The 26,637-nt window shown below is 48.0% G+C and overlaps 1 protein-coding gene across 30 annotated transcripts in view; it reads right to left on the reverse strand.

Moving 5' to 3' along the window:
• The window catches only part of ERI3 (ERI1 exoribonuclease family member 3), a 118,794-nt gene that overhangs the window by 61,273 nt on the left and 30,884 nt on the right, over positions 1-26,637 (reverse strand). For 28 of the 30 annotated variants that reach the window (XM_081145912.1, XM_081145904.1, XM_081145913.1 and 25 more), the window contains 2 exons: positions 20,952-21,011; positions 16,908-16,999 (listed from right to left, as the gene is read on the reverse strand). In XM_081145912.1, coding sequence (XP_081002038.1) covers positions 16,908-16,999; positions 20,952-21,011 — 152 coding nt within the window. Of the gene's footprint in view, positions 1-16,907; positions 17,000-20,951; positions 21,012-22,012; positions 22,209-26,637 lie in introns of all 30 variants that reach the window. The other 2 variants (XR_013999445.1, XR_013999446.1) reach the window with 1 other exon arrangement.

The raw sequence follows: 26,637 nt of genomic DNA on the forward strand, positions 1-26,637 counted from the left end.
CCATTGTGAGCAGGAGCTCAGCTTTGAAGATTAGGTCAAGCAGTGCTGGGAGGCTCTGCTAGAATTGCTAGTCTTGAGTCAAGGAGGCGAGCAGCATCCATGGAGGTCTGACAGACACCAACAGCTAGGACCAGCAGGAGAGCAGGCACCAGTGACAAAAAAGGTCATGAACACTATTCCTTCTGTGCTTTTCTCTTTGCAAGTCTCAGGGGCAACCCCAAACCAGGGAGATGCATGCCACTCTAACTTTCAGCAGGCTCAAGCCTTTAAAGAAGAGGAGGTCAGCCAAATCTGGAGCCACATCTGGCCCCTTTCTGCCTCTCTGAAAAGGCTGTGACCCAGACCTTGGAGTGATATAGGCTGTCAGTTCTGGTGTCCAAAAGCTTTAGGACATGCACATACTGTTCACCTGCCAGGGCAAACTATTTTGTCCTGTTTGATATACAAAGGGGAGTGTTGAGGAGCAAAGGAGAAGAGCAGGGAGAAAGGCTCTATCTTCTTCAGTCATAGCCGGACCATGAAGGCACGGAAGGCCTAGTGTGGGGAAGAGGTTGGCCAACAGATCCAGCCAACCAGCCAAATGGAAACTCCTGCCAAGGGGACAGGTATGAAAGGTGGGTGGGGCTTGTTTCCATGCAAGGTCTCTCTACTTGCTCATTCCAATACAAACATTCCCACGGAATGTTGTTGCTGGCTGTCCTGCTTCTCAGGACTGCCACACTTCCTAGGCTTCTCCCCAAGTCCCGAAGGTGAGCCTCAGGCAAGGTTCCATTCCTACTGGGTCCCAGTCTGGGAGTCCTACCTAGTTAGAGCCTCCAGTCAGCAGGATGTGAGTCTGCATCCAGTGTGAGCAGGTTACCCCAGCTGAGGCCACACTGAGCTGGGGAGACAGCTTTTTGTCCCTCCTGTTTCTGTTCCCCCACCCAGAGGAGATAAACAGACCTGGGTGATAAACGGCCCGCCTTTCATGATCACTTTTCCTCAAGTTGAGGAGAGTAGCTGGTGATGGATGGGCTGGAATTTGGTTATCAGGAAGGGCTGTCAGCCAGAGGTGCCTATCTCCTCCCCCACTACGCAGGGCATCATTACACTGTGGCATCGAGGTAAAATATGAGCAAGGGGAGGGAAGGGAGAAAAAGGGAAGGCTGGGCTTCCACATGAAGCAAATTGAGCAACAATGAGAGCAGGCACGAGGCTGGGACGTTAGTTATCTGCCCGTGACACCTTTTATCTCTGCACAAATTGGTCCTTCCTCCCCCACTGCAGCCCTCTTATACAAACAGGCAGGCACAATGTGTCACCACTGCAATAGCGTAGCAATTTAACCCGAATTAGTGAGGGGGTCAAGTCAGGAAATAGGGGTTTCTCATTTCAACAGGTTCCTTAGTCTCTGCTCTGAACCAGCACATTGAGGGGAGGAGGGTAGAGAGAAAGCGGACTAATAATTGAATTCACTCACTTGGCTGCTGCTGATGTATAAAACATTAATGCTTGAGCCTCCTACTTATCAAAGCCAGTTAGTTTCCATCTCACCTGCGAGATGGCACCATGGCAGAAGACATGGCCCGGCCACCCTTGGTGGGCTGAGAACCCAGTGCTTTCAGCCAATGCAGGATCAGCAAGAACAGGAAGGGAGAGAAAGGCACTGCCTATAGACAGCAGCCTCATGCCAGCAACCCCTTCTAGAAGCCTAGAGGACAGAGTGCAGAGTAGGGGATAAGATGGGAGCAAAGAAGTGATCATATTAAAGACAACCCTGGACTGTTCAACACACTTGAGTCTATAGACAGAAAAGGCATTCTGGTTCTACCTTCCACCAGATGTCCAGGGTGTTTTTACCAGAAACCCTGCTCAGCCTTCAAACGGAGACACACACATACACTGCTGTGCTGAAACTGAGGAAGCCAACAGCAGCACTGATGGCACTGACAAGACTAAAAGAGCAGGGAGTAGAGGAGCCTGGTCTACTCCCCAGTGACTTCCCCCACTGCAGAGCCTGGGGCTAGAAGGGCCCCTGATGGGGGGCAGAGTAGGGGAGAGGGAATGCAGTAGAACTCTACCTAGCACATGGCTCTGTCACACTAAGAGACAACTGGTCAAGTGACCATGTGTTTTTAGGCAGGCTACTTCACCTCCATGCCTTACTCTGGGAAGGTTAAAGAAGCCAGCCAAGGGAAACATTGTATAAATAAGCGCTCATAGAATGATTCTGGCTATAAGAAGTCAGCTGAAACCAAACCTGCAACAACGTTTGAAGATGCTTCCAGGCCACCTGCATTGAGAAGACAGTGCCTTAGTCAGGTTCTGGATACTGGGGAAAACTACTGAGGATGAGAGCCAAAGGGGAAGTTCCAGAACCACTCCACAGTTGCAAAAATGAATTCTAAGAAGCTTGGGGGTAAAGGGAGAAGTTGTGGGTGGAGGAGGCAGCTTGGGACTCATTCTCCAAATTCAAATATCAGGGAACAAAAGCCAAGGCCCCCGTCTAGACACAAAATAGGATAACTTTCTACCTCAATTGCCACCACATATTTACAGGTATCATTGAGACTCAGGACCCTCAAGGGATAGAGGCCAATCAAGCCTGATTCCCATACTCAGGTAGCTTCCAGGCCCACCCAGAAGATAGCCACAGCACAAAACGTAATGATCGCTCCAGGAGAGACTACTGAGTAAGGGCAATCTCATTTCTGGTGATGGGAGGACAAAGTCAGGGGGCACTTACAAGACCTTTCTTTGAAAACACACACACACACACACACACACACACACACACACACACACACTCCCTCTGTTCTTTTCTGCCTGCTCACAGCCCTGGGAGAATGCACTGCCGACTTCTCAACCCACTTTGCCCCACACTTGCCCCCATCCTCTGGGACAGCTGCAGGTTACAATTCCAACCACAGGCTTCAGAAAGATGATACACTTGCTGGAGCCTGCAAAGGGTCAGGAGAGAGTGCTGTTTGAAATACCAGTGTGACAGCTGGCTTCTTGTCTGTCTCTTCCTCCCCCACCCCCCTCCCCAAACTTGTCATGGTACAAGAGTCTATAAGCATCCCATCAGCTTTAAATATCAGTGTGCGTGAAGCAGGAGCATGAGAGCGAGGGAGCGGGAAGCAGACAGCGAGCACCTCTGTCGCCACTGCCTGTCAGGGAACACTAATGAATTTCACCACCAGCAAGCCATGCTTCAGATGGAGGAGGAGTGGGGGGAGTTTTCTAGGGAGAACTCTTACAGTATTAAAACATCTTTCCCCAAAGCCCTGTTAATAAATGTCACTGCAGAGGGTCTGTCACTAGGACTTCAAGGCAAGGGAGGTGTTGGGATAAGCCCTAAAACCCTCCCAAACAGGAAGGGCAGTGTAAGTGTGAGGCTGGAGGGAGCCAGCTGAGGCCCACGGTTAGAGGAGGGTGACCACCATCACCCATACTCATTCATAACAGTCTATGATGCTTGGTTGAGAGGACTAGGACAGGAAGGAAAGGCCTCAGGCAGGGAAAGATTACCAGTTGTGCCTTCCTGACCAGACTTACTACCTATCCCACTTCCATCAATTTCAGCCAACTCACTTCACAGATGAGCAGGGGGCTCCAGACCATCCTTCTAGAGACCTAGGGGAAGTAGGGTGAGGAAACTCTGGCACCAGTCCCAAAAGGAAGCTACTTCCCCTGCAGATGACAGGAGGAAGAGCTTATTATAATCTCCATTTTACAGATGAGGAAATGGAGGTTCAGAGTAGTATTGTGACTTCCCCAAGATTCTATAACTAGTAAGTAGTGGAGCCAGGACTTGAACCCAGGTCTCTCTCTCAATTTTTAATAAAGGCCCTGATCTTTTTCCACAATACCAAGCAGCTCCTCTGAAGGAGGGCTGATCACCTCACTGTCTCCTGTGTCCTCTATTCCCTCCCACTGGTACACACACACCTCTGGCCTGGCATGGGCCACAGCTGTCATGTAGCACAGAGCTGGGCTCCAGGCCAGGGTGAACCCAGACTGGCAAAGAAAGGCCTGGGAGTGAGCCAGGCCATCACCTGGGAGTCTCTACAGCTCAGAGGGCATGGTTGCGGGCACAAGCTTTCCCTTGGGTGCCCTCTGCACAGCTCTGATCAGCAGTGTCTGATCTGGCAGCGACCTGCTATGCAGGGGGCAAATGACATTTAATTTCCTCTCGGTTTCCCTGTGGTACAGACGAAAGGCCGTCACCTGCGTCTAGGTCTGGCAGCACAGCTGGAAGTGTTCCCAGACATGCTGCTCTGGAGAGTTCCCAAACAGAAACCAGAACACAGGGTGCGGAGGGACGCCCCATAGGCCAGGTTGCCAGTCCTTCCGGAGAAAAACAACCTCAAATCCCCATTGCCAGGCAGTTGCTCAAAGCCTCCAAAAGGCACTGTACATGTATGTATACAGCGACTCTCTGCTCCACTGCTTTCTGGCCCACTTGCCAACTATCTCTACTCCCATTTCTCCTACATGGAGCCCACATAAATGACCACATGAAGCACACAGTGCCACAAACATCCTTTGGAACAATATAACATGCGCCTTCCCAGTACCACAAATACTCCCCTGAAATCAAATAACTTGTATCTCTCCAGCCCCTTTCCAGTGAAACGAGACAAGTGTCTTTCCAGGGTTCCTCCCAGGGCAATTCTTCCACCTGTTGTGACTGCAGGAAGTATTGGAGCTGCTGTCAGGACCTGGCCAGAGCTCTCTTTCCCAGATCAATGGCAGAGGCCTCAGCAGGCAGCAGGGAGTGGGGTAGAAGGAAGAGAAGAAGCAGGGGATGGGAGGTTTCCAGGGCACTTTGGTCAGTGTCTCAGCTGATGAGCTATTTATTCTCTTTTGCTGGAAAAATTAGGAGCTCCTTAGCAGTTGGAACTATCTCCAATATACCTCACTTATCCCCTACTAGTCTCTACTTGGCCTGTGGCCATCTTGACCCTTTGCCTCGGCTGCCTTTGTATGGCCTACATTGCCCTCTGGAGGCTCCACAGAGAGGCATCCTGCAAAGCGTTCAGGATCTGGAATACAGTTTGGCCTCTGCTCCAATACACCAATGAAACACCTGTTCCCTCTAACTCCTGGCTGATCTACTCTGCCCTGATCCCAGCTCCCCTGAATCTTTCAAGACATGTGAGCAAATGGTCTACACAGACCATTTCTGGGTGGGCATTAGAACAGGTTAGTGGTTTGTAAAATGTGCTCCATGGAGCTCTAGGGTTCCAGGAGGGATGCCAGGCTACTTTGAAGACTGGGGCAGGAGGAAGAAGAATGGGCTGGGCCTTGTCCCAGCTTCAACCAGAAGAGCTCAGCTTTTGTATATTTTGTAATTAGGCTTTCTTTAATATTTTGGGTTTTTAAAAAAAGTTTATAGCTAAAAAAAAAATACTACCTATTTAGTGTTTCTACTATGCTCCTCTGGGTTCTCATAGTATTTGTTTTGTATCTTCTTCATAGCGTACTCATATTCTACCTCACTTAGTGGTTAGTTATACACATGCTGCTCTTTCTGTCCTGATCACCTGGCGGTCCCTACAGATCCCAGCACAGTACTTACTGGGCCCAGAGCAGCTCTCAACAGGGGCTAACTTCAGGCTACTGCTGAAATGCCAGTGCTTCTAGGATATGCAGTACTTAGCACCTTCAATGAAGTTTCCAACAGTATCCCTTAGAAGAAAAGAGCTGCAGTAGAGGCTAACTTACATTGAAAAGAAAGTCCTAGTGAAGATGTGTGGCACATGCACTCTTAAGTCAACAAACGGGGCATACCTGCTACCATCATCAATCACTGAAACTGACCTCCAAGGGACCAAAGAGACTTCTGCATGTGGCCAATCTTTGGGCAAAATACAGCACATTCCAATAGGAAATATCACTCTTAAGTTTCTAAACCCTGAATGTAGATCCACTGGAATATTGGATGATAACCATAGTACTCAGCTGAGTACGCAAGGGTCTGTGCCCCTGTAGAGGAGTCACTAGGATTAGAAATGGGTGAAGCCCCTTGGCCCCATTAACCAAGCCCACGGTTTGGTCCCCCTCTGGCCAGCTTTGGGGAGGAAGCAAGGGGGAGGCAGGGTTCTGTGCTCCTCCTAGCTAAAGCCACTTGTTAATAGGCCCTAGATTCCCTTATCTCTGGGGAAAGGAAGGTAGCAATGAGCCCTTCACCCCACCCCCATACACACATGCCTCCCAGCAGGGCCAGGGAGGACAGCCATTAGTGTGTGCCTCAGCAGACAATGGGGAGGAGAAGTCTCCAGAGCAAAGGACAACTGCAGCAATTAGAATGCAGGGAGGTTCAGAAGCTATTTAACTGGGTGACCCCTGAGGTCGCTGCATCTGACTCCCATCCCTGGATAAATATTGTATGAGAGGGGAGGGGGGCGAACTAGGGAGCCATCGGAGTGCTGCTCCTCCTTCCACTCCTTTCCCCATCCCACACAGCTGCCTCCAGCCACACATGCCAGGAACATTATTTACAGCCCTGACAGACAGAGCAATCACACTGCTAACCAAGAGGGAATGGACAAAGTCGACTTACCAAAAATTGACTATGGCAATTGAAGAAGAAACCAGGGTTGGTGGGGGAAGGGAGCTGAACCAACACTGAGATGCAAGGGTCCAGCTGCAGAAAATACTGTCACCCCCCAAACCGCTGGCAGATGAAGCTAGTCCCAACTGGCAGAGAGTAAGTCAGAAATGGAATAGGTTACTGCCTTTTGAAGGCTCTATAAGGGAAAAATTCCTGGATCTTATCACTACCCAGGTGTTCCTTAGTAAAGACGGGCATCTCAGCTACCTTCCTAGAGCAAGTGGGACAAGCCACATGCTGCTTATCCAGCTGGTCCCTTAGCTGACCGAGTGGGGAAAAAGCAGGAAAGTCAGACATAGCAGAAAGGGGTCAGGGTGGGAGAAGAGGACAGTGTCTGAGTGTGGGCTGCGCCTCAGCCCCCACATTGCCGCTCCTCCAGTCCTGCTCTAATGCACCCTGACGTTCCTCTGAAGACAGAGAGCTGTTTGCAGTCAGCACCGTGATTTGTTAGTAATTATTTCCATGGTGTCACATTGCTGTCACTCTGTTAACAAAGAGACAGGCTGCCTCAGGCTGCCTGCAAGAAAGAATCGCAGAGAAAAAGGCCTGTCAGGCTCCCCGGAGTCTCTGGGCTAGCTGGCTTTCTTCCCCAAACCAACATCCTTGCAGGCTTTGGAAGAAACAGTTTTACAGAACTAACAAGTTTGAGTCATGTCACCCTTTAGCCAGGAACACTGGGAATTGATTCCAGCAACTCATAGCCACCATTCCCAAAGCCCTACAGAGCTGAGCCCGAGTCCACAGATCACTGAACCCTGGGCCACTACGCCAGCCACAGCCTTGGAGTTCCCTGGTCTTCCTCTTCCAATATCCCTGCTCCCTGACCCTTCTTCCTTTCTGAATGTTCAAAACCTCTCCACGCTCTTAGGAGCCCAGCAAAAGAAACCTACTTCAGACCACAATGAAGCAGTTGCCCCTCTGGCATAGACGGTGGTCAGGGAGAATATAAAGACAGGGTACCTTCCTTCCTTGAATCTGCCAAACACCATTCAGGACCAAAGCTGCTCAGGTGCCAATGCCCCGGTAGCCTCCAGCACTTGCACACCTGCAAGGAGATTCCCACAGAGCTTCCCTGTCGTTCCCAGTGCCTGGAAGGGTGTAGCATCTGCGCTCAAAGAACTGGTGCTTTGCTTTAGCACAAAGTAATGTCTCCATTACCCTGGCTGGGAATTAGAGGACAGATTGGTAAGCGCTGACAAAACAGAGGTCACTCACCTTACAGGCATGGAAAGTTGGAGATTAATTCTCTCCCTCACAGAGGGAATCAGACTCCTGGCTAATGGAAGGGAAGCACCAATATTGAGAAACCCTTTCAATGCCAAGCAGCAGCAGCAGGAAAGGGAGACCAAGACCTACAAGCCCTAGAGAGGCCTTATCAAGGTGGCAAGGGCCAATGCCACCTAGCTCCTGCAGAATCCCACAGGACAGAGGAGCCTGGAACAGACTAAGATTCTTCTGGCATTGGAGTCCAAGAGGCAGAGGGCAGTGCTAACTGCATACACTGAAATGTAAACTCCACAAAGGGACTATGTTTCAGAAGTTTGAGCTCTTTGCACACTGCTATACTCTCAATACCTAGAACAGTGCAAGGCATATAATGGCTATTCAATAAACACCTGCTGAAAGAATAAAAAAATGGGTCAGTATGGCTCAAAGGCCACTTCCATAGGAGTTCAGAGAAGAGGGAGGCCAGTGTGGATTTCAGAAGGGACAAGAAAGAACACATACCCAAGGGACTGGAATTAAGTTTTAAAAGATGAGGGGGATTGGGACAAGCTGATAGGCCTAGGGAGATTCTCATATCAGACTGAACATTCACATAGTCATTCAACAAATATGTCTTCAAGGACTAAAGAAGGTAGGTAGTCCAACAAAAGGAGAATAGATAAACTATAGTATAGTATCACAATGGAATACTATACAGCCATAAAAAGGCTGAACTGATACATAAAATAACATGGATGAATCTCATACATTATGTTGAGCAAAGAAAGTCAGACACAATACAGTACATCTTTCATGATTCCATTTATATGAATGTCAAGAACAAGCAAAACTAAGCAAAAGTAATAGAAGTCAGAACAGTGGCTACCTAGCAGGGGGAGGGCATTACTGACTGGGAAGGGGCACAAAGAAACTTTCTGGGATGATGGAAAAGCTCTTTCATCTTGATCTGGGTGGTGGTTACACAGGTGTGTATGTGTATAAAAATATAATGAGATGTACACTTCACATTTGTATATTTTATGCACCCCACTGCAATTACTTCATACCTTAATTTCCAGAAATATTTTTCAAAAAGTTGGGTCTCAAGAGTCGCACAAAGAGTTTTAAAAAAGCAAAAATATCTCACCCAAAGGAAAACAATTTCCAAGCCAACAGTGGCTCCTTCTTGAGTTCAGGGCACAAGCCCTTCAGCCTTTACTCTTTATCTGCCAGAGGAAAGAGGGCCCAAGCAAGTGGCCAGGGCCTCGAAAGATCCAAAAATATTCAATCACGAAAGAGTATAGCCCAAGTCCTAGGCGTTGTAGCCTGGTCGGAGGCCCACGCACCCTCTATTTCACACCTGGCGGGCTCTAGGGAAGCAGAGACAGATCAGATGGCCAAGCCGTGCTCCAAGCTGTTTCTGAGGCTCTCTGAAGCAGCGTGTCTGTCAAATTCTGCCACAGAGAGTAGAACCAGACTTCCAAAGACTGCTCTGAAGAGCCACAGACACAAGACCAATTTGTCTTCTTGACAACCTGCGCAGAGACTGGCTGAGCTACCCCAACACTGGGCTATAGCAAAGGTCTCAATGCCTGGCAGCCCCTCCTGCCAGCAAGGAGGAGGTGATAAGACCCTCACAGATGGTCTAGGGGAGCTCCAGTTGTAAGTCTGTTTTTTTAAGCAGTAAAAAGCCATCCTGCCAGTAGCTCTATAGCAGACCAAAGCATGAGGCTTCCACTGCCAAAACATCTCAAAGCCTGATTATTTACTACACAAATATCTTTTATTGGGATTTTAACTGAGCAAAACTTCCATTCTGGAGGTTCCTATAATCACTAGTTCTTTAGACCCTCTGACACCTTCCCAAGGCATGAGAAGAGGCTGCCACTAGAGTTTCACCCTTTAGCCTAGCAGTGCCCAGAAAGAGGAACTCCAGAGGCTCTGTCTGCCAGGGAGACAACAAGCATCCCCCTCATTGCCCCTGTAAGCCCCAAGTCCTTCCAGAGCACACCAACTTCCACAAACTCAGGCTCTGAGGGAAGGATACAAGATGAGCTGCCTGTTGACCTGCAGTGCTAGGAACATGGAGAAGACTGGGAAGGGAGCACAGATAGGGAGCCAGGAGCCTGCTTGGCCTCCACAGAAACCTGCTCTTGCCCTAGGGCCTGCCTATGGGAAGTGGATAGTCCATGGCCAAACCCACAATCAGGAGCCCCTTTATGCAAGCTCTAAGACCCAAGACATGTGCAGAAGTGGGGGTGTCTCATGCATTTGTGAGGATGCTGGCCCCAGAGGAATGTGAGCTCTTGGGTGGAGGTGGGGCACCCGTCGTTCCTCCAAGCTCAGAAACTCTCAGCCCAAGGAACTGTCAGGCTAACGAGGCTACCCCACCACCACTCCATCTGAGCATGTGGCAGGCTGTACCGCACGACTGGCTTCAGGTGGCTCTTCTTTAATTAATGGCATCCCAGGCTCTGCAGGGAGCTTCACCCCACAATGAATGGCCTCTCTCATTAGAAGCAAGCCTCCCATGATGTATTCAGGGTGAGGGCCAGGATTCATTTCCTTGTCTGTGGGTTGGGGATGGGAGGGAGGGGAGAGGCAGCAGGGACAGATTTATATCGAGTGACTTGGATTAGCTGCAGCTGAAACATGACCCCATCAACTCAAGCTGCCTTCTTGGGGCTAACCCAATGCACCTTTGCTGACGAGAGGGCTCTAGGGAAGCTAAAGGGAGGGCAGAAGGTCTGGTTCTTGTTCTCTCTGGGCTTTGGCTGCAGCTCAAGGGCCCAGAATTCCTATACAACCTCCAGAACCTCCCCCACAACACATACATACACTGTGTGCACTGGAAGCCTGACCTGACTGAGCCTCTTCATGGCCAGGAAGCTATCCCATTGGCCTCAGAGCTATAGGACTGAGATTTTGACAATGGCTGTCAGCTCACTCTTCTGCCTTCTGTAGAAAATACCCTCACTCGCTACATCAGAGGAGACCACAATGTGGAAATGCCCCCATAACTGCTGTCTGGAGAGGACCCAAGTATATCCTGACCCAGTGCATCTCAGCCCTCAAGGCGCCCAGCACTAAGGAAAAGGCAGGCATCAATCTGACACAAAAACAGATTGTCAGCCATCACCTCACTATGGTGAACCATTAGGCTAAACCCCACCTCTGGGGTGGGGAGATTCTGAGCAATGCTACTCCCGTTCTCTCCATCTCTGCCTGGCACCACCTCACAAGGATCTTGAGACTGAGCAGGGGAACTGAGGGCTTGTAGGCAGAGAGGAAAACTTGGGCCTTCGGTTGTCCATATTTCCACTGTACTCACAGCCTTAGAAAGGCCACCTGCACTCTGCTAGCCACACAGGTGGCTTTAGGCCTAGGTAGGTTCAGGCTGGCAGCAAATAGACACAGCCCTACAAACTCCCCCTGCTAATCCCACTAAACTTGACATTCAGTTTTGCTTGTGCTTGGAAAAAGTCATCCCTCAGAGTCTGCCCTCTATCCATTCTCAGCCCTCTTAGAATGCCCAATTCACTAAGAGAGGTGGTGGGTGGGCCTCACCTGCCCCTGCCAGCCAATCAGAAGGTTGCTTTGCAGGCCTGCTGTGTCCCTAGGAGGGCCAGGGCAGAATGCCTATCATCTGTACACACACCCACTCCACATCATCCATGCTTCTCCCGGGCCCTCATGGGGGAGCATTCATATACCCTTCCTTTCCTACTCAGAAAGAGATGTAGCTCAGTTCCGCTTTGCTAAGCCCTATTTGGCAATGTGTCTAAACACATGCAAACTTAATTAGTTCAGGAGGAGAGCCCAAGCGCTTGCAGTGACAGATAAAAGTATCAGGAAATGAGACAAGTCAGGACTGCCCAGGAGTTCTTTCTTACTCAAGCTCCTTCCCCCAGCAGGCTGCTAATCAGAGGTGATACAGCTCAGTGCTGGGACCCTCTGGCACACCCATGAGCAAGGGGTGAGGCTTTCATGGGCTTAGTGACATAATAAGATGTTCTGTATGCTTAGAGGGTCCACATGCTTTCAAACATACTAAGAGATAGAGGTGCCCAAAGCAATACTGGTAGTGGTGTTTTTTTTCTTGTTTGTTTTTTAATATTTCTTTATTGATTTTGAGAGAAAGAGGAAGGGAGAGGGGGAGAGAGAGAGAAAAAGAAACATCAATGTGAGAGCAGAACATTGACTCCTGCACACCCCCTACCTGGGATTGAGCCCATAACACGGACATGTGCTCTGACTGGGAATCAAACCACCAACCTTTCAGCGTGTGGGACAATGCTCAACCAACTGAGCCACAGCGGCCAGTGCCTGGCAGTGGTTTTCTTAAAACAGATCTGAGGATTCATTCATTTGTAGCTCTGCAAGGAGGCTCTCAGCCAGCCTCAAATCGTCCACCACCATACCTCCTGGCCAACCATGCCCCTACATCAAAATGAATGTAATAGCCCTGGTCCACCAACACCAGACCAGGTATCAGCAGCCAAGAAATCAGAGAACATCCCAAGGCTCTGCCACACAGTGCAAACAAAGGTGAGGGTGTTAAGCAGGGATGTGAAATAATCTGCTGCAATTATGAAAATGGAATAGAAGCAGCAAGACTGGAGTCAAAAAAGACTAATTAGTAGACTTTTGTAATAATCCACAAAGAATACTGTGACCTTAACTAGGGCAGTGGAAATAGGGATAGGAAGAAGGCAATGACCCTGAGAAAGCTCTGGGAGGAAGACTCAACAGGATCTGGCAACTAACTGGTTATGGCTAGAGAAAGGAACCAAGTTTGATTCTCAGGTTTCTGACAGAGCTATGAGTCAGTATCTGAGGGAATGCTGGAGGTCTAGTGTTGAGAGAAAGCTAACCCTTGAGCTTTTAGGGGCCCATGGACATCTAGACGGGGATGGAGAATAGGAGCTAGATATGAAGGCTTAGAATTCAGATGGCAGATGGAAGTGTCTTTTTTTCCAGTGGGATCTCTGCTGCCATGTCAGTTTCCATTTCTCAGTTGCAGAAAAAGATTAGTAAAGGGATAGTTGAATCTATGGCAAAAGATGAGATCACTCTGGTAAGTGTGAGTGTGCAGAATAAAAAGATAGCTAGGACAGAGATCAAAGAAACACCAATATTTAAGAAACACAGAATTTAAGAAAAAAGGAAAGAAGCATCCATAAGACACTGTGAAGGAAATGCCAGAGGGAGAGGAGACAGAAAAATAAAGATAAAGAACATTCCAAGAAGGATGGAATGGTCAGGTCAGCTCTGCTGAATGATGACAAGAGGTCCCAGCCTTTCATCTATATCCTACACTCTCCCTCCCCCCACAGGACTCACTACGCCAGAGTTCTCTCCTAGGTGGGTGATTCCATTACTATGGGACTTCATTCCAGGTGACTATAGTTCTTCAACAGACTTGGCCACTTGACTGCAGCTCTGAGGGCACCCTCAGTAGTCCCCACTGAGTTCATCTCCACCAAATAAAACTGAGTAATCTCAGCAAGTATCTTTTAATCTCCAGACTTCCTAAAACCTGAAGTGTTTCAGGTCCACACTGCACAGCACCAACAGAGGGGTGTAGTGTGCACACCTCATGAGAAAAGCAGCCCAGCATTTACACTTTCAACCTCCAATGGAAGGAAAACCTATTCCAGAGCTGAGGCTGAGCTTGGTGAGGGTCCTCACAACAGGCTCTGAGCAGCCCTAGACCCTGCTCTACCAGAGCAGAGTCTGATTATCCTGATCCTCTCCAAAGGTCCTCTTCTCAGACTGCACTGAGGACCCGGCTTTCCTTCATGTCAGCTCTTCCCTACCCCCTCCATTTTCACTCCCACCCCCATCTTTCTCTCTTCTTGATCTGCCCCTCTTCTCAGACTCACAGGCCACTGGAAAAGACTCTGGTCTAGCTTCTCAGCTACTCTGTGCTGTTCAGTTGGTGAACCCAGATCTTCACGCTCAGGGCTAAATTCTGAATTTCTCAAGGGTGGCACCTGTGCTGGTGTCACTCCTCACTCTGCACCAGCTCTACCCTCCCACCACGCCAAAGATGGAATTCCTTTACAGAGACATTCCTGCCTAGGTAAGAAGAGAAGAGAGAAAATTGGTGAAAGAACACTACACCCCATGAGGAGCTTCAAGAAACACAAGGTAAGGCAGAGCAAAGGTAGGTCAGGTAGGGAAGGCAAGTAGACCAAGGGCCAATGCCAGAAAAAGTGTCATACCTTGAACATATTTAGAGAGAAAATTAAATCTGCACTTACTAAATTAAAACCCTCCTAAGCAGGATCTGTGACTATAGCATCGAAGCCCACATAAACCTGGAGTATAAACTCATCCAGTTTTGACAAAAGATGGACACAAAATGATTTTGTCAGGATGGGAGATTTCTTTTCTCCAGTGGGATTTCTGCTGCCACTTCAGTTCCCATTTCTCAGTGCTTCGCTAATCAGGCCTTTCCAACAAAAGTGATGTGAAGCTGGCTGGGGGAAGCGGGGGTTGGGAGAGACAGGAAGGACAGCAATGAGGAGCCATGGCTCTAGGAAACTACAGTGGGAAATGAAAATATTTGCTGAATTCCTTAGACTTAGTTAAATCTGAAAATGGATGTCAAAATAAGAACTAAGCCACATACTAACAAGTTGTGGGTGTCAGTCAACCACCACCGTTGTCAGACTCATCATCAGCCTTTACCAGGAGCATAAAAAGGTGAGGGCTCTGACGAGAGCCATATGACGAGAGGTTCCAGGAACACTGATAAGCTGTGCGCTGTCACGCAGCACTACTTACGTTTCCTCTCTGGCTGTTTTTATTTTGTTACACATTTAATTAAGAGGCTTCCCAGCAGTTACGCGGAGTCCTGCTTCTAAAAGGCAGCCACAGAGCTCTCCTCCCCCAGATCCCTACCGCCTGACATCTGCTTCCCCCTGCACACGTCTTCAGAGCTCCAGTGGCTTTCCCAACCCAAACCCAAACCAGTGCCTCAAGTCTGCCCAACCCCTTTTTCCTTTTTGGAAGCAATGTGGTCTTAGAATTCAATTCTGTCCAGCTCTGAGTCTTTACCAATTTGAGTCTCAGTTTTTAATTTTATTTTGTCCTTTTCAGCTATAAAAAGGATACCATCTCCTACCAGAAAAGATAGGAGAACTGAATGACATATGGTTATGTGCTCATTAAAATGTGGTTCCTTTTCATAAATGCTTGGATTCAACAACCTAATCCTTCCTCTTGATCACATCTTCTAGATAACATAATTTCTTGTGAAGATATAGAGCGGCCTCCTGATTCATCAAAATCTGCCAGGGCCCACCATGCTGTAGGCCAAAATGGGCCAGACTCCAAGCTGAGGGGGCCTAGCCACAGTCCCCAGCCTCATACCCAGGAAAATTTTCATAGGCATATACAGGATGGGGCAAAGGTAGGTTTTGTGTGGAAAATAATACAATAATAAACTCTGTTTCACGTACTCACAAACCTACTTTTGCCCCACGCTATGTATGTACATGCCAGTCATAGTTAACACAAAAGATTCTGAAATTCGGGAATCTGGGACATGAACATGCCAAAGACAGGCAACCACTAGAAGAGTGGGAATCCTGGGAGGCTACCTGGAGGAACCAGGCCTCTGGACTAGACCACATGAGCTTCAGAACTCTTGAATATCACAGCCTGCACCCTGTCCCACCCCAAATAGCTTCTCATGTGCTGTGGAGCCCCACGTAAGTCCCTTTTCTGCTTCAAGTGCACAAAGCTGCCCAGTATGCCATAAACAACAACAGCCTTCCTCCTCCTTTCTCCATGGAACCCTCCTCTGATTCACATCAGCCCAGCCTGTACAATTTCCCTGACAAATGGGTATCATCCGGGAGAGCAGAGATCCTCTGGAGTTCTGGGAGCTGTGTGTTAGCCTGAAGGTGTGCAGCCAGTGTGTGTACATGACCTAAGGGATGTGGGAAATGAGGCATGTGGGTGTTTATGTGACCTGGGCTTGTTCTTCCTCCTGTCTCACCTAGAGAGTTGGTGTCCAACTGCAGGCCTGACACCCACCAAGCTGGGTACCTAACTTTGCCTCAATGCCCAGCATCCAAAAGGCATAAAAAGGACCTTGGTGAGAAGATAATGCCTGATTTGGTAGGAAATGTCACTCCCAAACCACTACTCCCAACTCCCCACCAACACCCCACCCTATGCTCAAAAGCACAGGCATAAGCTCGTATGTGTACACACACACACATAGTGCTTGCTGGCACCTTCAGTCACAAAGAACACAGAGTTATCGATTCTATCAATCCTCAGCAAATAATGCCCCCACCACCTCCACCCCACTGTAGTTCCCTGGGGGCTGCCTGAAGCCAGGTATCCATGAGGATAGACAAGAGACAGAAGTGTCAGCCCAGCAAAGGAACCAGTTTTGTCTTCCAGGATCAGGAGACAAAGGAGAAAAAGCAATGGGACAAAGAATAGAGGAGGCTGGTGACTTAGGCAGCTTCCTAGAAACAACCCTCTCTCATCCTACCACTGGGATCTCAGTTGGATCATCAGGGCCTTGTATCCCAGATAAGGGAATAGCACAGTGTAACGGTTAAGAAAAAGGACCCTGGAGCTAGGTTGCCTGGGTTTGAATCCTGGTCTGTGTGTTCTTGGGCAAGATACTTCACCTCTTTGTACCCTAATCTTCTCATCTATAAAAGTAGAAATAATAAGAGTACCTATGGTTATAAAATGAGTTACTATTTCTAATGCACACAGAATAATAAATACTATGCATTTGGTTAAAAAATAAAGACCTTCTTTTAACTCCTTCCTTCCAGGGCAATGCCACGTAGCCCTGCAACTGAAAGGCTGTCCTAAGTAGTAAGATCTGGCAAAGGCAGGAAGGCCCCAACAACAGCAGTCCCAGTAGAGTCCTTGATCTGTCCATTCCCTGCTTCAGAGGCAGAAGGCAGGGCTCCCAGCCCTCTTCTCATCCCAGCAGGCCCAAAAACCCAGGGACTCCCTGACCCAGCTGGCCTGCATGTTTGGGCATTTATTTCTGTAAAAAGCAAGAACTGGTCCCAAAGATTCCAAGCCCTGCCAGCAAAGTAGCCCCTCTCATACTCACATGATTTTTAAGTCCCAGTCTCCGCAGGTGACAAAAATTGACTTGACGTTTGGATCTAAGAGGCCTTCCTTCGCCATCCACTCATCGACCCTCTGAAAAGTACACAAGAATAGATGAGATTTTCCTATTTTTCCCCCTCCCAGAGTCTGTGAAGAGCCACAACAGTGAAACGCAGATAAGCTGCTTGTAATCAGAGCAGGAGAAAATTGTAATCTTATCCAGCCATGGCTCAGCTCTGGGCTCTCAGCCTTGGCTCAGAACTGAAGGACAATCCCTGCAGGAAGATCCCACAAGCCCAAGTGTTGGGGGAGGGGGAAAGGAGACCCTCCACACCTGTTACCTGGCAGCCTGCCCCAGACAGGATAAGGACAGATACCAGTAAATCAATTCAAATACCTTTGGCCCTCAAAGGCAGAGTCTAGGATAAGACATAGGCTGTCCTGGGCCATGAGAACAGGCTAGATTCCCAAGCAGGAACTCCAGTCCACAGGTTCATTCATTCACTTACTCATTTTACCCTCCTACCAAATGTTTATTAACCAAACTTATGAATTTGGTTATTCCCCAAATGAAAGTGAAGTTGATTTCCACCATGTGTCTAGCAGAAGCAGCCCCTTTGCTGGGCGGAAGCAAAGCTTATAACCAGCCCCAGACTTTACATCTCTCCTCTCCTCATTGAGGATTCAAGTTCAGTGGATTCTTTTGAAGGCTGAACTCAATTCCTAGGCAGGGAAAGAAACTGCTCCTAAACACCACTTTAAGTCTAGTTCTCCCTTCATCCCTTTGATGGGTTTTATTATTTGCACTCACACTAGAAGTACAAATACTAAAAATCAGTATATAATGACAGAATTATCATTAATAATTCATGAAGCATCGCCTATTTTTCAGACGATCCCAGGCATGGGGTAGGAGAGCAACAGATCACACCACTGCTGCACTCACAGGATTATTGTTAAAGACCATATGGCACAGTAGTTAGAGACACATGATTGAAAGTCAGATACATATGCGTTCTAACCTTGGCTCTTCAATATCTTGGCTGTGTCACTGATGAGAAGTTAAAAGTCATTTAATCCCTCTGAACTTCAGTTTTCTTCATCTATAAAACGAGGTAGGATGACTAACCTTACAGGTTGTTTTGAGAATTAAATGTAGTAATGTATTTAAGTGCCTACCACAAAATAAACAGTAGGCTAAGAAGGGGAGAGAGGTAGAGCATCATAATACAATTTAATAGATGAAGCAGTAAGGAAGTGACCAGAATGCTGTAGGACCGAAAGGAGGAAGTGGCTAGTCTACCATTCACAGGGAAAGGAGTCAGAAAGACTACATAAGGAAGATAACTGAATTAGGGGCTTGGTGATTGGGTTTGCCTCACAGGATGGAACAGAGAAAAGGATATTAAAGGCAGAAGCACAGGCCCAATCATTTTGTATTTTAGAACTAATTATCTGTTGAATGTCTCTCTTCCCCACCAGACTATAAGCACCATGAAGGCAGGAACTCTTACCTGTCTTAGTCACTGTGGTAATCTTTAACCCAGAACAGTGTCTTCTCAATAGATATTTCAGATTGATTGAAATATAAGTAGAGAGTAATGTGACCACAGTCCGCAGAGTATAGGGAGGAGGAACAGGAATTGAAGCTGGAAACTAGGTTAGGAGACCCTTCCAGCTACTGAAGGTCTAGAGGAGCCCAGCCTGAGCCTACTTAGAACATCTAATTCAGATGGATAGATGGATGGGTGGACTATGGATGGATAAATAGATGAGTGGATGTGTGGAGCATGAATGTGTGGATGGCTATGTGGATGGATGGATAGATGGATGGATGGGTTTTCAGGAGCCTAGAAAGTTCATCAAATGACTCTGTCTTGGGATGAAGGAATGACCACCATTCACTTCTGTATCTTCTCTCTCTCTCTGCTGGCTCCAACAGCTCCAGGATGGACAAGGGAAGTGGGGGATGGCCAGGCCAAATGAGCGAAGTGAAGGTGAAAAAAATACGAAGAACAAATGAGTCAGGCAAACACTTAGCTAGACACCTGCTCAGGGCTTTGCTTAGGACAAAAAGTTAGCTCTTTAGCTCTATAAATAACTTAGGGCTAATGAGACAAAGCAGAGCCCAGTCTGGTCTCTTATCTTGCCAGACTCCCTATTCAGGCCAATGTCAGAAATCTTCCCTCTTCCCCATAAAGTATGCTGGAATAGCAGAAAGCCCTTCCTGGGTGAGACTCAGAATCCTCTGAGCATTCCTATCTAGGGCTGGCCTTCTGAAGACTACATCTCCTCCTCAACTGGCACCACTGAGGGGAAAAAACCTCTTAACCCCACCAGCCCTGGTGTGGTACTAGCCTAGAGCCAGCATCTTCCTCCTAGGACCCCAAACAGAGACATTCCAAGAACAAGCAGCCTATCTTTTTATTTTATTTTAATATATCTTTATTGATTTCAGAGAGAGGAAGGAAGAGGGAGAGAGAGATAGAAACATCAATGATGAGAGACAGTCATTGATTGGCTGAGTCTTGCACACCCCCTGCTGGGGATCGAGCCCACAACCCCGGGCATGTGCTCTGACCGGGAATCCAACCAAGATCTCCTGGATCATAGGTTGAAGCTCAACTGCTGAGCCACGCCTGCTGGAAAGCTGTCTGTCTTAGAGCCTCCCTCAGGAGCCAGGCCCTATCTGGGGATGCTGGCTATAACATAGAGAAGGATAGGTCCCTTCTTTCTACTTGAGTCTGGTCCTTTGGGGAGCAGTCCATGAGAAGGCCCTCAGTCACAAGAGAGAATCTTCTATCAAAAAAAGAGGGTCAATGGGGTTGGGAGAAACTGTAGAGCTCATCTTATCTTTTCCCAACCTACTGCAGGTACCCTAACCCTGCCCCTGCCCAGAGCCTGACTGGTCACAGAGCCTAGGCTTGCACACTGTCAGGTACAGGAAACACACTCTGCCTAAACCCTTCTCTCTGGCCCTGGCTCCATCCTGAGGAGCCCCAGGAAATTCAGTTTGCATTTTCCCTCCCTGTGGGACAGGCCCTCTTGGCTAAATAAACAGTTCCTCCCTCTCCCTGCCACCACCCTCCTTTCTCTAGGCTACCTACCTCCAAAGCAGATGTGCCCTGCTTTTCCCCAGAAAGTCTGCTTTCTCCTGTGCTTTCACAGGGGCTCAGCTCTGGGTGTTTTGGTCTTAAAGATAAATAAAGGACCCAAGGACATCCACAGGCTTTTTATCTTCTCCCGGCCCCCAGAGAGAAGGGAGTGGGAAGGGGAACTTCTCCCTCTCTGAAAACCCCCAGTTGGAGGGAGTTGGGAGACAAGCTGAGGCAGAGCACTGCCCTTCCTCTCTCCCTTAGGCTGGAGCACAAGAAGCTGCACCTTAACCTTTCCAGCTCCTAGAGGAAAACATCCTAGAAGTGTGGTCTCTGCCAAGGGTTCTAAAGCCTTTAATTTGATTTCCCTCACACAGGCAATTGTTGTAATTATTCTGATTAAGAATCATTACCCAGTACAGCCTCTGTACCCAACAAGCACAATGCGTCCAGAGGCAAGCTGCAGTGGGGCAGGCGGGCCCAGCTGCACCTCCTGGAGGAACCGACAGCAAACAAAAGCCATCGATGGGGAGTTCTGGGGGAGTTAATGAAGTGCTCACATGCCACAAGAAACCAACACTAAAGCTAAACAAAAACACCTCCAATCCCTGGGGCCAGTCCCACAGTGCCTCAGCTCAGCTCCCCTACTCCCCAAGCTGCCCAGCACAGGCTGCCCAGAACTAGCCAGCACTGGAAGGGGTGGGGTGGGGGCCCTCTGCCCACCTCCTGGAAGTACTGGGACATCTTGTCAGTAACCCTGATGGGAACAGCTGGAGATGACAGATCAATGGTTCAATACTCTCAACAGCATGTCACTGATGTGACAGCAAATGTTATTCTAATCAAGCCATAATCATAGTCAAATTACACAGCTATATTCTCAGGAGGGGAGGGAGGGAAAGGCAGCAAGAAGGGGTGAGAGGTCAGGAATTAAAGGTCACTCAACCTACCTCCAGCACTTGCTGCAGGCTTGGCTGACCATCCACCATGGCTTGAATAATCCCGGTGAGCTAAAAGAAAAGATGAAGAGCCAATGAATGGAAAACTCACAGCTGGGCTGAATCCTTTCCTTTCTGTTTCTCTCCTTCTACTGTAAAGAACTCTGACCTGCACTGCTTTAGGCTGAGAAGCTGACAGAAGCCTTGGGAATAAAGTCCTAGGACACACTGTAAACTTCCCAACAATATCCTGCCCTGAAATGGGGATACACATCTATGTGCTGATCACAGGGTACATCTCACACCCTTTTCAGCTTTCATTTGCAAAAAGAAAAAAAAGATTTTACCTGTCTTTTGTGCTTAATAGGCTCAACAACTCCCCACAAACTACAGCCGAAAGTAAACTTCCCTCCAAGCTTCACAGAAACTCCGGTCAGACTTAGGGAATAACCAGGCAGGACAGGCACACTTGGTTTCAAGTCCACCCTTCTCTGGGCCCCAAGGTCCAGCATCTCCCCCTCTAACACCAGTGAAGGGCCGGCGGAGTCCCACAGGCACCCACTCTTCACCCTGCATACCTGGGCCCTCAATACCAACTAGCCAAGCAGGAAACAGGCACCTTTAACTGATAGGGAAACTCAGGCAAAAAGGCCTAAGGTACAAATCTGGTCTAGAGAATTTCTCACTCACAGGCCTATGCTCCACCCAGGGCAGGCTTAGGTTGAAACAAGCTTGTTGCTTTGTTTTGCTTTGTTTTGCAGTGAAAATATCCCTCAAGGACAGACTAGAACATACTGCCTCAAGGATCTGAGGCAGGGGGTCCCCGTCCACAGAACTGGACTCAGCTAGGAATCACCGTGCCCACTGTGCCCCTGGCTACTTCCAGAGAGAGTAGCATCTAAGGCTTGCTTGGAAACTTCTTTTTTTTTTTTAAGTGTTGGGGGTGCAGATTAAACTCCAATTAAACTATAATTACATTTAATGAATACCAAATACCCAACTCACAGAAACCGCTGGCACTAAGACGGAAGGTTATTTTCTCATAGAGACTTACATGGAATGGTAATACACACCTTTCAGGGAAGAAATTTTCATTTTAAGAACGCTGAGTTCCTCTAGGTGGGTTTCTGTAGTTCATCAAGTCATTATTAGGTGGTATTTTAAGGAAGTGTAAGGACACAGCCACTCTATTTTATATTCCAGAAACTGTTTTTATATTAATCTGTATTTTAATTGGGTAACAGCTGCTGCCTACAGACTTCCCATGGTCTAAAAGGAAAATAAATTAGAAAGATTAACTACACTGTTGTTTCACAAGGCTTTAACCCACAGCATGCCCACCCGGCTGGCACCTCCACACCCTTTCCTTGCTTGGGAGACCAAAGAACTGCCCAGCAGAGGGAGGGCCTGAGCCAAAGAGAAGAAAAGAGGGTCTACTGAGGGCTGAGGAGGGGGATCGGGGACGGGGGGAGGCGGGGAGGAGATGAGCCCTGGGTCAGCAGCTTTAATCTCGGAGTGCTAAGACTCCTTTTATTCAGTCAACAACTATTCGTGGATAGCCTACAATGTGCTGGGACCATTCTAGAAATTAGGGAGCTAGCAGTGAAGAAAAACATGAAAACCTTTATTGGATCTGTGTTCTCTTTGGCAGCTCTCTCCTATGCCCAGCCCCGCTAGCACCCAGAACCTGTACACCTTCCAGAGCCATACACTGAGCAGGCAGTTGCCCTGTGTTTTGTCTCAGGCTCACAGGTGCCAGAGTCCAGAGTAGACTTGTTACCAACTCCAGTTCCCATATCCAGATTACTGACTACTGTCCATGTACCTACAACTGCCCTTTCTGGCCTAGCTTCTCTCCCACTTAGTTCTTCTAGGGCGGAGCTACATCCTCAAGCTGGAGCTGGGCCTATCCTGGAAAAGAGGGCCCACAGTCATTCTTACTTCTTGGAAAGCTCGAGGGTCTGCGTGCCGGTCTCCTACCTGGTCTGAGTTTCTGGGGTAAGGGTAGGGTTACTCCTTCTCTTGACTCCCACCAAGGGTAACTCAGATAAGCTGAATGCCAAAGGGCTTCCAGACACACAGGAAACCAATGGCACTCTTGCCAAGAACCCTCCCCTCCTTGGAGATGGAACTTAAGGGCAGCATTTGTGTACCCTAGAAGCACCTGCTGTGAGCCGAAGGAAAATCACAGACTTCAGAGAGAAAATCACTCTACCAAAAAGGAAACCAGGGTTGTTGCTCTACAGGAGCTCTCACTACAGACTAGGCCTGCCTCTTTCCACCATCGGGGTGCGGGGTAGGGCTCTAGGATCTTGGGGCTTTCTCAAACTGCTCCCCAGTGGTCAGTAATCCTAGAATCATTGGCCTGGGAGGAAGCCAGTGAGCTCCGCTCCCTCTCTCTCCATACTTCCCATATCACGCCTGTGGTGCAGCAAGACGTGGCTTATAGCTGACTTCCTAAAGGACTTGACTCTACTCCCAGAGACACAAGGGCTTGAGCTCTTGGTTCAACTAGAGTCAGTCTTCCAAGGGGAGGCCTCATTCCCCTGTATTAATTTGTCCAAGGATGGACTACTACCTTATCAGCTCTGACAAGGCACTAGATCTGAAGAGGGGGTGAAATTAAGAAAGTTAGTCCCCCTACCTGATGCTGACAACTGGTAAGACACCTGTAAGACTTATACCACAAGCTATGAGGGAGAGGGACAATTTAATAAAATAACTACTGGGAAGTTCTACCTTAGGCATAACCTAAATCTTTCATGCTATAATTTAAGCTCATTCCCACTTGGGTTAATATATATTTGTAAAAAGCTTTCACATCCTTAAAATAAAAGGTACTAGAGCAAAACCAAGTATTATTAAGCTGAGAACCAGAGCTCACAGGCTAAACAGAGCTCAGAGACCTTAACCACTTAAAGCAAGAGAGGTGAGAGAAAGAGTTAATGTGTGCTCTGTGGCTGCTTTCACTAAGGGATTACAGATTAACTCCCGCTTCTCCAGACTCAGAAACCACAAGGCAAGGGGCTTTTGACCCTGACTGATAACATGGCTGGTTACTGAGATCCCCAACCCACACAAGGGCTTTGTCCAGGAACAAGCTGGCTTCACCACACTAGCAACTACAGGAAGCAGCCCAGGACATAGTGCCAAGAGCATGTCAGCATCCAGCACTTTCTCCTTTCACAGTTTATCTCCAACACAATCGTATCCTGACACCAAGACAGTTTGTTGATTACATAAGCACTTGTCTCTGGTGTGCAATCTGATAATCAGACCCACTCTTTCTGCTTAAAGAGACCAATAAATCTCACCCTTTATAAGTACAGGTGCAAGACAAAGCCCTTTACTGGCATTTAGCAAAATGGCTATTTTTCTAGTTTTTTTCATGAAAATGACAATGACAAAAAAGACTGCCCATGGTCAGGGACTAGGTGGCAGTCCAGCTGCTGGTGACAAAGATTTGATGAGTTGGAGCATATTCTAGAGGTGGTAGGGAAAGGGCTTGGGAAAGAATGAAATACATCCCATCCTATCTCTGTCAGAACCATGTCTCCAGACCGACTATCAATTGAAACTAAGAAAGGACCTCAAGAAGGCCAATAACATGTTCATTACACAGAGCAGTAAGAGTGTCTGTATGTGGGCTACAGACTCACCCAAAGCAGAATCCCTCTTCCTTCTGCCAGCACTGAGCCTATCTCCTCCCACAAGCATGTGCTCAATGTGTGCTCATGTGTCGTGTGTGTGTACATACAAACAGCTGCCAGAGTTCTTAAGAACTTCTTGTGCATGAGAGAAAATTCTACCAGAGGAGCTGCTTAGGCACAACCAGGAGCTTTGGGGTTATTCCTCACACTTACTAATGAAAGATTCCCTCTAGCTAGAAAGACAGTTACTGCCAGTTTGAATGAGGTCTGAGAACAATGACCCCCATCTGGTGTCCATGCCTCTCTCTACATAGCTGTTTCTTATGGTATGGAGATAGGGCAATATTTAGATGATCTGAGGTTTTCCAAACACTTTACTTACTCAAAAGAGCAAGTCAGCAGTACAGTTACTCTAGGGGAGACAAGGTATGGTTGGATAATTCCTTGACAATATTCATCCATATGAGGAACATGTATTAAGTGTTTGCTTGGTACCAGGCCCTAATGATGGGACACAGATGGATCAGATCTAGTTTCTGCCCTCAAGGAACTCAGTTTAGTGAGAAGACAGGTAAGTAATTACAGTATAATGTACATGATCAGTGTTAGATTGGGTTGAGCACAATCCAGCCTTCCCAGGCTTCCCAGAGAAGATGACCCTAAGCAGAATCTTAGGGAGACAAGTAGGGCTGGGGGCGGAGAGCAGGAGCATCATTCAGGCGAAGGACCATCATGTGCAGAGGCGGATTGTGAGAGGGTGACCTTTGGATGAGGGAGTGAGGGGAAGATGAAGCAGGGAGATATGAGGCTGGACAAAAAGGCAGGGACCAGGTCAGGGAGAGTTTTGAGCTCCAGAAGCCTGAGACAAAACGAAGACTCAGTGCCTGCAGCACAGCCACACCTTTACTTTCATAACAAGGAAGTCCCAATACTATCATGCCTACCATCCAAATTATGTATGTATGTCCTTGAGTGAAACTTTCTAGAAAAAAGAAACATAGTTTTCATCAGTGTCCAACAATCCCTCCTCCCTCCCCAAAAAAATAAAGCAGCTGCAGCCCTACTTTAAAAAAGATCACTTTTCCCAATACTATGGAGCATCCACTCTTGCCCAGGCTGAGCTCCAGAAGTGCTCTGCTCCATCCCTAAACAGGTAGCAACCTTGACAAATTTGGGCCTCCTTGTCTATGCCAAGCACCTAGCTGGAGCTGGACCCCCAAGGGGAAGTTATACACAGAGAGGAGGAAGAGAAAGACAGAGGACACTACACTTTCAGGCCAGTGGAGGGCTCAGGTAACTGGCTGGTTTAAGGAACGTTTTTCCCTTCTCCTCCCGTAAGGAAGGGGATTTCCATGTCATTAAAATGTTGATTTTTCAAAAGGGGCAAAAAGGTGAATTAGTATCCCCTGGTGGTATAGGCAATTCCCAGGGAAAGGGGGGAAAAACAGTAGACCCCAAAGGGAGAAAGAACCTCAATGTCATTAGCTGGAACAACAAAAGGCTTGAGAGACTAGACACCTTGGCAGATGGATGCCTGCCACAAAAACGCCCACTTGAGTCAGGGAGCAAACACTGGCATCAAGCCCAAGAGTGACCCTCAGGACCTCATATCTAGGCCCTCCCACCAGTAGCAGGCAGGCCCTCCCCCAGTCTCCTCCACACCAATGAGACTGTTTTGGGATTACTCAAGAATGTCTTTCCTCCTGTTTCATTCATATGTAAAAGTAGGTCTCTAAATGAAGGCACAAAGTCTCTAATGTACCCCAGCCCCAAATTCTGAAAGAATTCTAGAAATACTCATGTTCTCCCATCATCTCTGTTACTACATATTATTGACCATTCTCATGATTTTACACAGCCTGTGGACACCACAAAGAGCATAACATAACACATCACAGGGGAAAGCAGCCACAGAAGGCTCTCCATACAGTCATGAGAGTCAGAACTCTTAACTGTGCCTCCTCTCTGCCAATGGTTCGTTTGAACCTCCAGCAGAAATGAAGATCTTAGTTAGTCCCAGTTTCACAGTCTGTAAAATGGGGCCAATA

The sequence above is a fragment of the Miniopterus schreibersii genome, assembly GCF_964146895.1.
Source record: "Miniopterus schreibersii genome assembly, chromosome: 8".
Taxonomy (NCBI): domain Eukaryota; kingdom Metazoa; phylum Chordata; class Mammalia; order Chiroptera; family Miniopteridae; genus Miniopterus; species Miniopterus schreibersii.